This window comes from Gracilinanus agilis, chromosome 3, assembly GCF_016433145.1.
Source record: "Gracilinanus agilis isolate LMUSP501 chromosome 3, AgileGrace, whole genome shotgun sequence".
In the NCBI taxonomy this organism is placed as follows: Eukaryota; Metazoa; Chordata; class Mammalia; order Didelphimorphia; family Didelphidae; genus Gracilinanus; species Gracilinanus agilis.
Window position 1 is genome coordinate 102,030,183 of NC_058132.1, and position 15,156 is coordinate 102,045,338.

Below are 15,156 nucleotides of genomic sequence, written 5' to 3' on the forward strand. Positions count from 1 at the left end.
CGGAGCTGGAAAGGACCCCAGAGATAGTTGATGTAGCACAGCTCCCTCATTTTATAAAGGAAGGAACTTGGGGTCCCCAAATTGGGAGTGATATGTCCCAATATCACAGAGCGAATCAGTGACAGAGCTGGGACTAGAACCGCTTTCTTGGCTTCCTCATTCCAAGCTCTCTGGGTTTCACCCCATTTTGTCTGGTCCCATCTTGTTGCACCTTACAGCAGATATGGCCAGGCAGAGAGCTAGGTCTCCTGGCATGGCTGGCTGGCACCCATCCCCTGGAGAAGGGACTGTAGGAATGTCATGGGATTCAGAAGTGCTCTGGAATTGGAGGCGGCAGTGAAATAAGTGGACAGACCCAAAGTATATTTTCACAGTAGCGTGACTTCTGTTTTTTTTTTTCTTTAACCTGAAGAGCACCCAGTTAAACACAACCTCTCCCCCTCTGCCCCTCCCACCTGAAAATCTAAGGCAAATAAATTCCTTTTCCATCAGGCAGGTTTGAACCATCCCCTAGTTCTTGGCCCAGCACAGACTACAAGGTGCACAGGCTGTTGGAAATGGAGAGACCGGCCTGCTTTCATTAGCTTGTGTAATAATCTGAAGACTCCGTGAGTAAGGCTATAAAGGTACTGAGAGCTTATCAGTCCAACAAGGTTTCCACCGGGAATAGCTCAGACTTGAAATCCATTTTCCACACTTAATGTAAATGAAACCCATTTGCTCCCACAAAAGGCCCATTTTTCAATAAACCAGCCCCCCAAAGAAGGTGGCAGCGTCTGTTCCTGCCCCCCTCACACATGGATGGCCATGTCGATGAAGAGTGTGAACGAGGAAAGGAACTCTTTGCTGACAGCAAACGCTTAATATGAGCGTGCCGCAAACACACGTACACACACACGCACACACACACACACAGAGTAGGGGAAGCTCGGCTCTTGGCAGCCCAGCCACTCCCCACATACCCACCAGCTTGGGGCTGCCCCAGGGTCCCAGATTAAGGCTGGCCCTACTCTCTGACCATCCCCAAATGGCCCACCCAGAGGACATGTCTTGGGTGAAAAGGAGTCCGTGGGGAAACTCATGCCTCTTCCTGCTGGGCAGCCCTGACAGTGAGGGCAGATTCATGGCGGACGGGAGATTCCCCTCTAAGTGGCTCCCGGGCCCATCAATACAAAACATGTTGACGTGTTAGGTGAGGTTGTCAGCAGGTGGTCTTTCTTTCTTTCTTTCTTTCTTTCTTTCTTTCTTTCTTTCTTTCTGACTATCAGATTTAGAGCTGAAAGAGATCTTAGGTTGCACTGAGCACTACTTCAGCCAATCCTTTTACAAAGGAGGAAACTGAGGCTCAAAGTCGTGAAACAATTTGCTCCATGTCTCACAGGTGAGACAGGATTTGAACCCAAGTCCTCTGACCCCAAATCCAAGGTCCCTTCCACTATGCAAATGGCCTCCAGGGCTCCTGTCCAGCCAGAGTTATTTCCAGGAACGCTCTACCCAGCATTAGTTATTTCATGACCCGTTCTTCAACACTCATCTTTAGCCACCTAGCAAGCTCGCCATATGCCAGACTTCCGTTCTGAGGGGCTCGTGAACTTTTGGGGATAGCCGATGTCGTGTCTGGCTCAGGACTCTCCCTTGATCAGCTTATTAAGACATCCCCCTCCCCCTCCCCAAACATTTTTCCTCCCTGCATTCCACTGCAGAACGCCTTTCTCTCTGCATCCCACTCTACCTTCCTTTCTGCTTGTGAAATAGCACCTGGGTGTCATGACAATCCCTTTGTGGCTATACCCTTTCCTCACATCTTATTCCCTGTACCCTCCTCCCAGCCCTCCCTAGGATATATCCAGGGGGCACGGAGAAGGAAGGCTGATTCTGAACTCCACCTCTATTATTTCACTACTATCAACATTTATTAAGCTCCTTCTGTGTACAAGGTCCTCTGCTTGTGGCCGGAGGCTTCCCTTAGTGGGACACAGCCCTCCCTCTCTTGGGCCTCCCTAGGCTCCTCTAGCTACCTAAAACTAGTCTCAGCTCTGGCTATGGGGAATGGGGGAACGAGAAGGGGGATTCAACCAGGCTACGGCCTCAAAAAATAAGGAAAGCGGTTCCTTTCATAAGGTGTTCGTTTTCTGCAGTATCTAACCCCCTGGAAGGCTCAGTCTGGAGCACTGAATTCTTACAGACTCACAGGATGTTAGTGCTGGAAGGAGATTTAGAGATGATGCCGTCTAATCTCCATTTTATGGAGGAGGAATCCAGGGCCTAGAGAGGGCGATGGACCTGCCAAAGTCAGCAGCAGAGCCTTCAGGCCTTCTGATGGCTACTGCTCTGTCCTTGCCTGGGGAGCAAGAGGGAAAGCCTTTCTTAGCAGAAAGGCTTAACAAGATTTGCAAAGGAGGGGTAGGTTAGGGGAGGGGGAAAGGGGTGGTCTTACAGATCTGGTTTCAAGATTTAAAGTTGGGTCTTTAGCTTGGGGAAGGGTGATGAATGTCGCCTTGGCCTCCAGCAAAGGGACATGCTGGTTTTTAAGTCTCCAGAGGCACAAAATACTGGGCAGAGGGCACATGGAGGCACTAGGGCCCTACCAAGGATTCAGAGATTCAGTAGGACCCCTTCCCTGCTCCCCCCACCCAGTGGACCCAGCCTTGGCCCCTGGGAACTTTAAGTAAGTGCACTGGGGTGTGGTTTTCTTCTAGCTCTCTCCCCATCCCACCTTCTCCTCTTGTCTTCAGAAGCCTGGGTCTGGGAGGGGACCAGGAAGCACACACACTCTGGGCTCACTTCCGACTGACCAAGTACTAAGGAAAAGACACTAACCCACTCATCTGGAAATGCCTCCCAATGGAGAAAGACAAAAAAAGAAAGAAAGAAAGAAAAGTTAACACGACCCCAAAACACAACATTAAAAAAAGGAACAAGAGACAGGAATCACTTTGATCACACTACGGGAAAAAATAATACCTTCTGTTCTTTGCAAAAAACGTGTGAAGGCCAAATTAAAAAAGAAAGGATGTTGCATGAGTTACTGTGCAACCAATCTCTTTTTTTCCTTTTCTGCGCTCATTAAGAAAAAAATTTTTTTCTTTTTTTCTTTTTTTTTTTTGTTTTTGTCTGTTTTTTTTTGTCTGTTTTTTTGTTTTTTTCATTTTTCCCGAGTACAACACAGTCAGGTAAGTGGCCACAAGAGAGTAGCTGTCTTTGGCAAGAAGTTAACGCTCAGACCCTCTCTGTCACCTTCTGCCCATCTCACTCTGTCTCATGAAGTGAATGTTGCTGGCACTGTCGGCCAGTTCTGGGTACTGTTCCACCGAGATGACAAAGTATCCGTCATAGCCTTGCACCCGCCCAGTGCTTAGCACCTGCTGCTTCTCCCCCTCTGTCCAGGAGCGGATGCCCTCCTCCCCTTCCCGTAGTCTCTGCTGTTCTTGGACCCAGGCCTGGCCCACAGCCCTCTGTCGAGCTAGCTCCAGCACTCGCGCCTTCTCCTCATCCAGGGTGGTCCCGTAGCGGGTGTTCAAACACAGCGCCCCGTGCTGGAGCTGGATATCTGTATAGCGTCTAGTCCTTCCATTGAGCATTGTGTTGATCTGGGAAACTGTGACATTCACCCCATTCTCCAGGGTTCGTCGCCCCCCATTGAGGCCCAAGATAGCCAGGTCACTCTCAGAGGGCCCCGGTTTCACAAAGTAGTGTGTGTCCACCCCCTCAATTGTGAAATGCAAGTTCTCCAGGTAGTGGGCATTGTTCAAGATGGCAGCAATCCTCCGACCATCCTCATTGGCTGTGCTGATGATGTCAGTGGCCACCCGACCATCTTTCATAGCAAATTTTACTCCCTTGCCAAAGATAGACCCACTGGAGGCAAATTTCTTGGTTTCCTGGGCTTGTTGGCAGCCAACAACATTGGAACCATAGATCTGCTCGAATCGTTCAAGGGTGACGAAGGATTTTAGCTGTCTCTGCACCTCACACTGTACTCCAAGGATGGACTGAGGGAAAAAATAAATACAATTGGTGAGAATATGGAAAACAAGGAATATAGTAAATTTATTCATTCATTCTACAACTGGATATTTATAGAATATTCATTCACTAGGAGCAGGGGATTGTGACTAGGGAAAAATTCCCTGTCTACTCGCTTCTCTTTCATGAATTCAGTTACCTAGACATCTGCCCCACTCTCCTAATACTCTCATCTTTATCTTACTGCTTTCTGGGTTATCTTCTGCATGAAGTCTTTCCTAATCTATCCAATTGCTAGTTCTTTCCCTCCCAAAATAATTTGTATGTAGGTGTTTTATATCTATTCACTTTATACTATGAAAGGGAATTCTTTATTCTCTTTGTCTATTTTGAGTTAACATTAACTTAAATACCCCTACTTAGTACCTCACCAAACTGTGTGAATCAGATTTTCTTTTAGTACCCCTACTTAGTACCTCCCCAGACACTAAGTAAGAATGTCAGCTAAAGTGGGTAACAACTCAATCAGTCAGGAAATTGTGAATCCTTTTGATAAGAGTTTATACCTCCAGAGGATGAGAAGTGGATCCCACCAGAAACTGCCTCCTCCCCCCACCCCCGGGCAGTATTAGACAATTTGAAAGCTGTGATTGACCCCTGTGAAGAGGGGAATGGATAAGAAGTCACTATAAAAGCCCTGATTTTCTGAGGCTAGAGGTCAGTTTCAGGAGTCCTCCTCAACAGTTTGTAGTCTTCAGCTTGAATTGCCTCTTTGGCTTTCCTTTCCTTCTGGAGAGAGATTAATTCTGGTTGAGGAATTAACAAGTTGTGCTGGGCTGAGTGGAGCACAGGAGCAATATTTAGTGTGATAGGCTAAATATCTTCTGTACCCTCTTTTTGTATTTCTTAATTTTCACTTTCTCCACCTATTTTGTAAATAAAAACTATTTAAAGTCATTTTGACTTGAGTTATAATATGTGACCACATTCTCTTATATTTTGTCAAATCATATTAATTTTATCCCCTACAAAAATATTAATGTTGTTTATATGCATATATGTACTTGTCTCCCTTCTTAGAATGTAAATTTTTTCCAAATTCGGTTTATTTCATTCTTTGTCCTTGTATTCCCAGCACCCTAGTGCTGGGTAGGTGCTCAATAAACACATGGCTGATTGAAGGGTCCAGGATCTCATCACTACGGTATTCCCTCCATTGGCTCTTTTCTTCCCACCTAACAAATGGCCAAATCTTCCTACTCCTTAAAAAACTAAACTAAACTAAAAAACCTTTCTTCCTTTCTTCTATCAATTCCTTGTTCCTTGCTTTCTTCCTCATCAGTCGATTGAAACTGCTCTTTTTATTGCTATTGATCTCTTTATTGCTAAATCCAATGGTTTCTTCTTAGTTCTCATTCTCCACAATCTTTCAAAAGCATTTGCCATTGCAGATCACCCTTTTGTCTTTATGCTCCTTCCTCCTTGAGTTTTTGTGATTCTGCTTTGATATGATTCTTTCTACCTTTCTAACTGATCCTTCTTAGTTATTCTCTTTGACTATATCATCATTTGCATCTCGCTCCCTAAACCAAGACTTTTCCTGACCCTATTCTCTCTCATTAAAAAAAATTTTTAATAAAAAAATTTAAAACCCTTTCTTTTTGTCTTAGAATCAATACTGTGTATTGGTTCCAAGCAGAAGAGTGGTAAGGGCTAGGCAATAGGGGTCAAGTGAAGCTAGGATATGTCTGAGGTCAAATTTGAACCCTGGACCTCCTATATCTCTAGGCCTGGCTCTCAATCCACTGAGCCACCTAGCTGCCCCTCTCCGCATTCTCTTTTTTTCCCCTCCTCTCCCTACTTTCTTTTTCAGTGATTTCAGCTTTTGTGGATTCAGCTATCTCCTCTATGTAAGAAACTCCTGAATCTACATGTCCAACTCTCACCTCTTTCCTGAGAGCTGGTCCTTCATTACCAATGGCCAGCTGGCCATTTCCACTTGGATGTTCCATTGGCATCTCAAATTCAAGGTGCCCCAACCAGAAGTCATCATCTCTAGTCCTAAATCTGGTCCTCTTTCTAGCTTCCCTGTTTCTGGTCAGAATGTCACAATTCTTTGTCTTTTGGCTTGCACTCCCAACTTGTCACTCTCTCTTTCCTCCTACCCCTATATCCAATTTTATCCATTAAAATTCCTTAACATCTCTCACATCCATCTTCCTTCTTGTCACTTACTGGTCAATACCCTCGTTTTGGCCCTTATCACTTTCCCCCTAGTCAATGATGGGCAAACTTTTTAAAGAGGGGGCCAAAGGAAAGGAAATGTTCATCTGTTAGTCTGTTTCTAAGGCAACCCTTTCGAAGTTTCATTGTATTGTATCCTACTCATTGTAGTCATCAGATTAGGAATAAGGTCATGCAGCCAAGATAGAACATTTCAGGGGGCCAAATCTGTCCCGAGGGCCGTAGTTTGCCCAGCACTGCCCTAGACTATTGCTTCCTGATTGCTCTCCCTTTATCTGGACTCTACCCTCTGTAATCCTTCCTCTACATAAATTGATATTCCTAAAGCACAGCTCTGCTCTTATTAATTTCTTGCATAAGAAGCTTTAGTACTACTGCTTTAGTTAGTCAATTAACTTATATTCAGTGCATACTATTAAATGGACAGCATATAGGTGGAGAAGTGGATAGTGCTGGAACTGAAGTCAGGAAGATTCATCTTTGTGAGTTCAAATCTTTTTGGACACTTACTAGCTGTGTGATCCTGGGCAAATCACTTAATCTTTGTTGCCTCAGTTTCCTCATCTGTCAAGTGAGCTGGAGAAGGAAATGGCAGACCACTCCAGTATCTTTGCCAAGAAAACCCCAGATTGGGTCAAGAAGAGTTGAACACGACTGAAATGATTAAACCACCACCATAACAAAAGTGCCTACTGTGTTCCAGGCACTGTCCTCAAATTGTGGGAATATAAAGAAAGGCAAAAGACAATTCTGGCTGTCCAGGAGCTCAGAATGATATGGTAGAGACAGCAACATTCAAATAACTTTGTGCAAACAAGATATAGCCAGGAGAAATTGGAGATAATCATCAGAGGGAAGGCCTCTTAGGGGAGGAGTTGCCTTATCTCTCTGCCAACTCTAACCCCTTGACCTGAGTTCATCATCCCTTCCTGTCTTCTCTGTGAGCCGACTCCTTCATTCATTTCTCCATCCTAAACTTTCAAATTCTTCCTATCCACTGTCCTTTCTTCTCACCTAGCAAATGGCCATATCTCCCTTTATTCTTAAAAAACCCAGTCATCCTAAAGATAGGGCTCTCCTTCATCTGTGTGACCTTTAGTCCCAATTGCTAATGACCAAGATCACAGATTCAAAATGGCGGAGGAGAAGGAGTTTCCATCTGGAGCCTGGGAGTCAGGTGGCTTAGGATCAAATCCTATGAATTGAGAAATTAAGAGTGACATTAAGATGAAAAGGATAAAATATGAACTCCTCTGTATGATATTTAAAGCCCTTCACCTAATTTGGCTGCAGCTCATCTTTTCACTCTGATTACGGATGAATTCCCTTCATATCTTCTATATTCTAGCTAAACTGGCCTCTTGCTATTCCCCATAGGAGACATTCCATTTCCTTATTCCCCATCCTTGGAATGGACTCTGTCTTCATGTCTGCCTCTTGGCATCCCTTCCTTCTCTGAAGGCTTAGCCCAGTGGTTACCAAACTTTTTTGGCCTACTGTCCTCTTTCCAGAAAAAATATTACTTAGCCCCCTGGAAATTAATTTTTTAAAAATTTTAAATAGCAATTAATAGGAAAGGTAAATGCACCTGTGGCCATCACCACTCCCCTGGATCCCTGCAGCACCCACCAGGGGGCAGTGGCACCCACTTTGGGAATCACTGGCTTGGCCCAAGTGCCATCTCCTTCAAGAACCTTTTCCTTTTTCCTTGAGTTGTTAGTGTCACCTCCCCAGTTACTTTGGATATCTTTTCTATATATCCTATATTGGCTTATCTGTAAATATGCAATATCTTCCTTCCTCCCCTCCAATAGAAGGTAAAGCTCATTGTGGGTAGGAGCTGTCTTGCTTCTTTATTTGTATTTCCAGCATCTGGCCCAGTACCTGGCACAGAGTTGGTATTTAATAAATGCTTGCTAATTGATTGATTGATTGATTTCCAGGGTGGGTAGAACGGGAAATGAGATAGGACATCATAGGAAGGAACTTGGGCATTCAGGGGCAACACAAGGACTCTGTGCAAATAGGCAAATCAGTAAACATGGAAAACGGAGGAAAGAAATACTTGAAACAAAGTCTTTTTAACAGTCTGGCTTCATGCCAGTGTGACTACCAGGGCCTAGAAATCCCTTAAATTCTCTCCCTTAATTAAGAAGGCTACAAAAGGGAGAGTCATAGAAGGTTCTTGTGAGGTGCTGCAACTGCTTCCAATATGATGCTCCCTTGCTTTCTGGGAGCTTGGGGGAAGGTCGGCTCTTAAAAATCATCCTCTCGACCGTCAGGAGCCCCAGAAAATAGTTTCTGATTCAAAGTCCCTAGCTTCTCACTGAAATCAAGTCCTCTTTATAATGAATCGAACCTTGTCTGAGCCCAATTATATCCTTGAGTTTCATGAAAACTAGAGCTCACTTCACAACAAAGATCCCCTGTGCCTGCCAAGGGCCAGAATCAATAATCCATTGACATGACGAGTCAACAAGGATGAGTCTAATTGACAAAGGCCAATCAGGTCACGTAGCAAGAATGAGAGACAACTGTTAGCTGCATTGGTACTGAGATCCTAAAGGGACCAGAGCAAGGCTCCTGGGCCTTTGGGATAGAACGTCTATATAAAGAGATCCAGGGTGATTTTCACCCTCAGAGTGATTCTTGGAATCACGGAGCATATAAGTAGAAAGAACCACCTTCATTAAATTGGACCTGAGCAGGAATCCTCAGCTACAACATTCCTGACAAATGGTTACTGTTAATAAATGTTTGTTGAATCAGATTGAATAATTAGAATAATCCAGCTTCTTCTAAAGGCCTCAAGCAATAGGAAATCATTGAAGCAGTCCATTCCACTTTTGGACAGCTATAATCATTAGCACGTTTTCCCCTTATGTCAAGCTTAAATCTGCTTCTCTCTAATTTGTATCAGGAGTTCCTTATTCTTTTCCCTGGGACTAAGGAGAGTAAGTCTAATCACTCTTTTGCTTGACAATTGTTTGGGGAATTGAAGATGACTATCATATTTTCTCCTCCCTCAACACCTCTCCCCCATCCCAATTTTCTTCTCTAGGCTGTTTCCCTCCTTCCCTTAATGGCATGGTCCTTAGTCCCATCATCCTTCCGGTGACCTTCTTCTGGACACATTCTAGATTGTTAAAAACCTTTCTAAAATGTAACTCAGGGCAACCAGATGGCAGAGTGGATAGCACTGGACCTGGACTTGGTAAGTCCTGAATTCAAATATGGCCTCAGACACTTCCTACCTGTGTGTCCCTGGGCAAGTCATTTAATCCTGCTGGCCTCAGTTTCCTCCCCTGTAAAATTAACTGGAGAAGGAAATGGCAAACCGCTCCAGTATTTTTGCCAAGAAAAACCCAAATGGAGTCACAAAGAGTCAAACACAATTGAAACAACTTAACAGCAACAAAATAAAATAACCAGAACTAACCCCATTACTCTAGATGTGGCTTAACTAAGTGGACAGTGGAACTAACTCTTGTTCTGGACACTATGCTACCATTAATGCACGTAAGGTTGCCTTAGTGTTCCTGAATGTTATGCCATGTCTACTGTTAAACTCACAACCTACTAAAATCCCTAAACCTTTTTTAGACAAGCTGTTATGGGATAAAAAGAATTTGAGCATCAGAAGAGGAGGACTTAAGGTATTATTTGCCACACTGAGGAGGTCCTATTGAATTATCTGAATAAGGAGAGGGGCAGAAGAAAGAACATGACACCAAGAAGGACATAGCCAGAGTCATTCTAAAGATATGGCCCTCACTCCTCTGTGTGACCTTTAATCCCAACTGCTAATGACCAATAACAGATTCAATATGGCGGAGGAGAAAGAGTCTCCATCTGGAGAATGGGAGTCAGGTGGCTTAGGATCAAGTCTTGTGAGATGAAAATTGTAACTTCCTCAAACCTCAGTTTCCTCATTTATAAAATGAGCAGACTGAGCTAGACGATGGTCAAAGTCCTTTTCAGCCCTGGCATTAGATGAGTCTAAGGCCTGAATCATGGCTCGTCTCTGGGTCTCAGCATCCTCCTCCTTCCACATGATCTGTGAAGTTCTCCCCAGCTTTAAAGATGCTCCAACAACACTATATGGTAGGGAGCTCCTGAGTAACATGCATTTCCCTTGGGAGAGAGGCAAGCAATGACCAAAGTTTGTGACTAGTCCCAGTATCTCAACCCTGGATTCACCAGGGATGAGAGCACTGTTCATCAGAGCATGCTTGTTGGTCTGAATGTATCTTGTGGGTTTTCCTTTTTGGGAAGGGTATGTATGAGTTAGTTAAGGCAGAACATTTTGTAGATTGACATTTAGATCAACACAATGTTTAGCAGGGACAGAAGGTTTAAATGTCTAAATAAGGGTAACTTCTATTTCTATAGCATGTCACACTTTCAAACGTACATTCCTTTAAAAAAGCCTGTGAGGTTGATAGCTTATTTTTATGGTGCCCATTTCCCAGATTATGAAACCAAAGCACAGGGGTGGAAAACTTGTTCAAAGTCACACACTTGGTAAATGAGATGAGAGGGGACTCAGGCTTTGACTCCAGGGCGGCTCCTATTATTTTATAATACAGCTGAATATTTGGGGTATTTCAAAAGACTGATTCTTCCCATCTGCAAAAATGTAAGGGGGAGCAGAAGGAGAGTTTAGTGAGAGTGGGCACTCTTCTCCTTGCTCTGGAAGGAAGTGGAGGAAAAGAAAATTTCTGCTGTGAAAATGATAGGGGACTCCCGGTAACTGTTCTGTGGCCAGGTGGAACAGAATTCTACAGTGCCAGGACAGGGAGGAATCTTAGATCACAGATTCTCAGGGCTGGAAGAGACTTTTAGAATAGAGAATGTCAGCACTGAGAGGAGTCTTAGGACCCAAAATGTCAGAGCTGGGAGGGATCTGAGAACCCAGAATGTCAGACCTAGAAGGGACTTTAGGACAGAGACTATCAGAGCTAGAAGGGACCTTAAAACACAGAATATTAGAGCTGGGAGAGGCTTTAGGACACAGAATATAAAAGCTGGGTAAAGGAGCTTAGAACCCAGAATGCCAGACCTAGGAGAGACTTTATGGCACAGATTGTCCGATGTAGGGAGGGACCTTAAAACACAGAATGTCAGAGCTGGGAGAGACTTTATGGCACAGAATGTCAGATTTAGGGAGGGACCTTAAAACACGGAATGTCAGAGCTGGGAGACTTTAGGACACAGAATATAAAAGCTGGGAGGGACCTTAGAACTCAGAATGTCAGAGCTGGGAGAGACTTTATGGCACAGAATGTCAGATTTAGGGAGGGACCTTAAAACACAGAATGTCAGAGCTGGGAGAGACTTTAGGACACAGAATATAAAAGCTAGGAGGGACCTTAGAACTCAGAATGTCAGAGCTGGGAGGGACTTTAGAACCCAGAATGCTAGAGTTGGGAGGAACTTGAGAACACAGGATGTCAGATCTGAGAAGAATCTTCAGAATTTATTTTGGAAATGATAAAACGGAGGCCTGGGAAAGGAAAGTGATTTGCCCAAGGTCATGCAGGTATTAATGGCAAAGGCAGGGTTCAAAACTGGTTCTCTGACTCCAATATTTATCATGCATTTTTGCATCTGTTTCCTTTCTTTGGAAACAGTAAGCTTGTTTAGGAGACAGTAATCCTGAAATTTAGTTCTAGCAGTGCTCACAGATTACCTTGCTATTGTCCCACTCCTGGGTTTTCATCTGTGTTTGGATAAGTTCATAGGATGGTTCCATAGCATCTGTGTCTGGCTTGGGATATCCAGGAATCACATTGTGCAGCTGGAATCCAAAGGTAAGTAGCCAGCTGTTGACATCTGGAATGGGAGAGAAGTCAAAACAATTGAAGGGAATAATTATCCTTGAGAGGTGATTTTCAAGACAATAATCCAGGTTAAAAAAAGAGGCCAACACCTTTAATTATCTAATAACGTTACAAGCTGTCGCTGATAGTCACACAGGGTTTTATGACTTACAAAGTACTTTGCATTTATCTCATCTGATCCTTATGACAGCCTGATAAAATAGGCAGGATGAGTGTGATGTTATCCCTGTTTTGCAGATGGCAAACCCGAGTCTCAGAGAGCTGAATTGTCTTGCCTTGGGTGGCACAACTTCTAAGGGGCAGACCTGGGAACTGATCTAAGCAGGCTTTCAAGTCCAAGTTTGCTTAGAATCTAGGATTCTCCGAGCTTGGGCACGGGCAATCAGGCTCCTCTAGTTCATCTAGAACTCATTTCCCAAACTTTGTCGGCAGGGCAGCTTCTTCCTTGATTGCACATTATCTAAAGGCTGCCAGATGGTTCTTGGGGAAATTAAAAAAGCAAAACAGAAAAAAACCAAACCACCATAAACCCCACTTTGCCTGGGGCTGAGGACCTGTATCTGCAGTTGTACTTTGGAAAAGAATCCTTCTTGCAGGTACACTGCTAGGAAGTGGAGGCAGGTCAAGATAGAGCGGAGAACACTTAAAAGGGATGACGGGACATACGTGACTCTCACGTGCGCCTTTAGGAGGAAATCTGAAAGCTCATTTTGTGGCTGGTGCTTTTTTCTAAGAAGGGTGGAGGATTTTAGGGTCAGTCGCATGGTGTAACCAAAGACAGCCTTCCTGGGAATTTAAGTGAGGAATCGGCTATGGTGGAGAGTCAGAACACAGAGGTCCAAAATTTTCTGGCTCAGCTGTTTAGTTGTGTGACCTCAGGAGAGATCTTGGGGGGCCTCAATCTCTGCATCAGTCCTTTTCAGCTCTAAAGCTTTTGTTCAGCGATGCATGGAAAGAATTCTCCGTCTAGAACTCGGGGGACCTGGGTTCTAACCCAGGTTCTACCATTCTGACACGCTAACTTGTTACAGGTTATTTTGTCCCCTCTGCGACTCAGATCCCTCTGATTTTAAAATGTGTTACTGATGTTTTAAGGCGCCTTTCAGCTCTCACATTATATTAATCTATCTATTAAGGCTCCTTCCAGCTCTCATGTTCTAAGTGCCTTTCTTGCTCTAATAGTTTATGTTCTAAGGTTTCTTCCAGCACTAATATTCTTCCATTTCTAATATCCTATATTCTAAATTCCCTTCCAGCTCCACTGTCATCATTTTTGAGGGCCCTTTTATTTTTAATATTCTATATTCTATATTCTAAGGTTGCTTCCAGCACAAATAACAGATTTTTTTGCCTCTTTCTATTTTTAACATTCTATATTCTAACATCCTTTTTAGTGCTAAATAGTATAGATTTTCCGTCCTTTTCTATTTTTTAACATTCTATGGTCCCTTCTAGAACTAGCTTCAGTAGTTTGAAGGTAGCAGAGCCCTACCTCCTTTAAGTAAGGGGATGGAGCAAAACACACGTACTACCTAACTTAAGAATTGGCAGCATATTGTCATCCGTGATTTAAAAAATGATCAATATAGATGGCAGAGAAAACAGTTCCTTTGGTTTTTAATCAGATGAATAGTAAATCAAAAGGGAGATTATAGCAAGAAATGCCATTTTTAAGAACACAGTGGATAACCAGGATGGTGAGAAGTCTTAGGACCAAACTATACAAGGACTAGATGGGGGAACTTTGGATATTTAGTCTGAAGTAATGAGGAACATGGGAGTTATCTTCAAGTATCCAAAAGACTGCCAAGTCGAGGAGGGACTAGACTTTTTCTGCTTGGCCCTAAGGGGGGAAAACAATAACCGTGGGGCTTGGTAAAAAAAGAGACTGATTTTGGGTCGGAATAAAGATGTCCAAAAGAGGAATAGGGTGCCTTGGGAGGTTTGGGATTCCTTAGGCAAGGGCTGAATGTTGGGAATGTTCCAGAGAGGATTCCAAGTCTGGCTCAGACACACTGACCACCGAGGTTACAGAATCCCAAGACCTTTCAGTTGGAATGGATTTTAGTCAATTCATACCTAAACAAGAGTCTCCTAATTTGGAGAACTTTCTAACCCTGAGATTCTTTTTTTCCTTTTCTTTTTTTAAATTTTTAAAAATTAAAACCCTTACCTTCCATCTTGGAGTCAATACTGTATATTGGCTCCAAGGCAGAAGAATGGGGGTTAAGTGACTTGCCCAGGGTCACACAGTTGGGAAGTGTCTGGGGCCAGATCTGAACCTAGGACCTTCCATCTCTAGGTCTGGCTCTCAATCCACTGAGCTACTCAGCTGGCCCCTCCAACCCTGAGATTCTAAGATTCCAAGGATTCCAAACCTTGAGATCTTTGTGTTTTATCCACATCTCAATGGAGCCTGATTTCCTTAGGAAGAGCCAGGGTATCTGGCAAGCATGCTGAAAAGGCATTTCCTTCTTCCCTCTCTTCTGAGAGGGATTTCCTTCACAGAGTGAGGCCTAAGATGGGCAGAGACCAAAGCCTGACCCATCCTGAACAGCGTGGGATTCTTCTACCCAAACAGGCAAGAGAAGGGTCGGGGGGGCCCCTTGGAGGCAGAGTAAAATGGGGCCAGATTTTTATCCAAGAAAAAGAGGGTGCTAGTATTAGAGGAGACTTCAGAGTTTATTTTGATCAACTCTCTCATTTCATAGATGAGGAAACTGAGGTCTAGAGAATTGGTTGCCTCTCCTAAAGTTACTCAGTGGCAGTATTGGACTTTTAAAAAGTGATGATGATGATAATAAGCACATTTTACAGTGTTTTTAGGTTTGCAAAGTGCTTTATAATTATCTCCTTTGGTTCTTACAACAACTCTGGGAGGTAGATGCTATTAATCCTCAATTTACAAATGAGAAACCTGAGGCAGATAGCAGTGAAGTGTCTTGTCCAGTGTTATACAATTAGTGTCTGGGGCTGGTTTGAATTCAAGGGTTCTGTACTACCCACTGCACTACCTAGTTGCTCAGGTCTTTGAATGTTCCTGAACACCCTGAATCATCTACTTGCTCTGCAGAAAATATGTTTTTATTAAAAAGTCAAGGGC

General features: G+C 43.7%; 1 protein-coding gene across 1 annotated transcript in view; it reads right to left on the reverse strand.

Moving 5' to 3' along the window:
* Positions 1–441: 441 nt before the first annotated feature.
* TENM4 (teneurin transmembrane protein 4) overlaps positions 442–15,156 on the reverse strand; it is a 215,150-nt gene continuing 200,435 nt past the window's right edge. Inside the window, exons 19-20 of the mRNA XM_044668931.1 lie at positions 11,903–12,010; positions 442–3,992 (exon numbers count right to left, since the gene is read on the reverse strand). Of these exons, the coding sequence (XP_044524866.1) occupies positions 3,234–3,992; positions 11,903–12,010 (867 nt within the window). The 3' untranslated portion in view covers positions 442–3,233. The remainder of the gene's footprint in view (positions 3,993–11,902; positions 12,011–15,156) is intronic.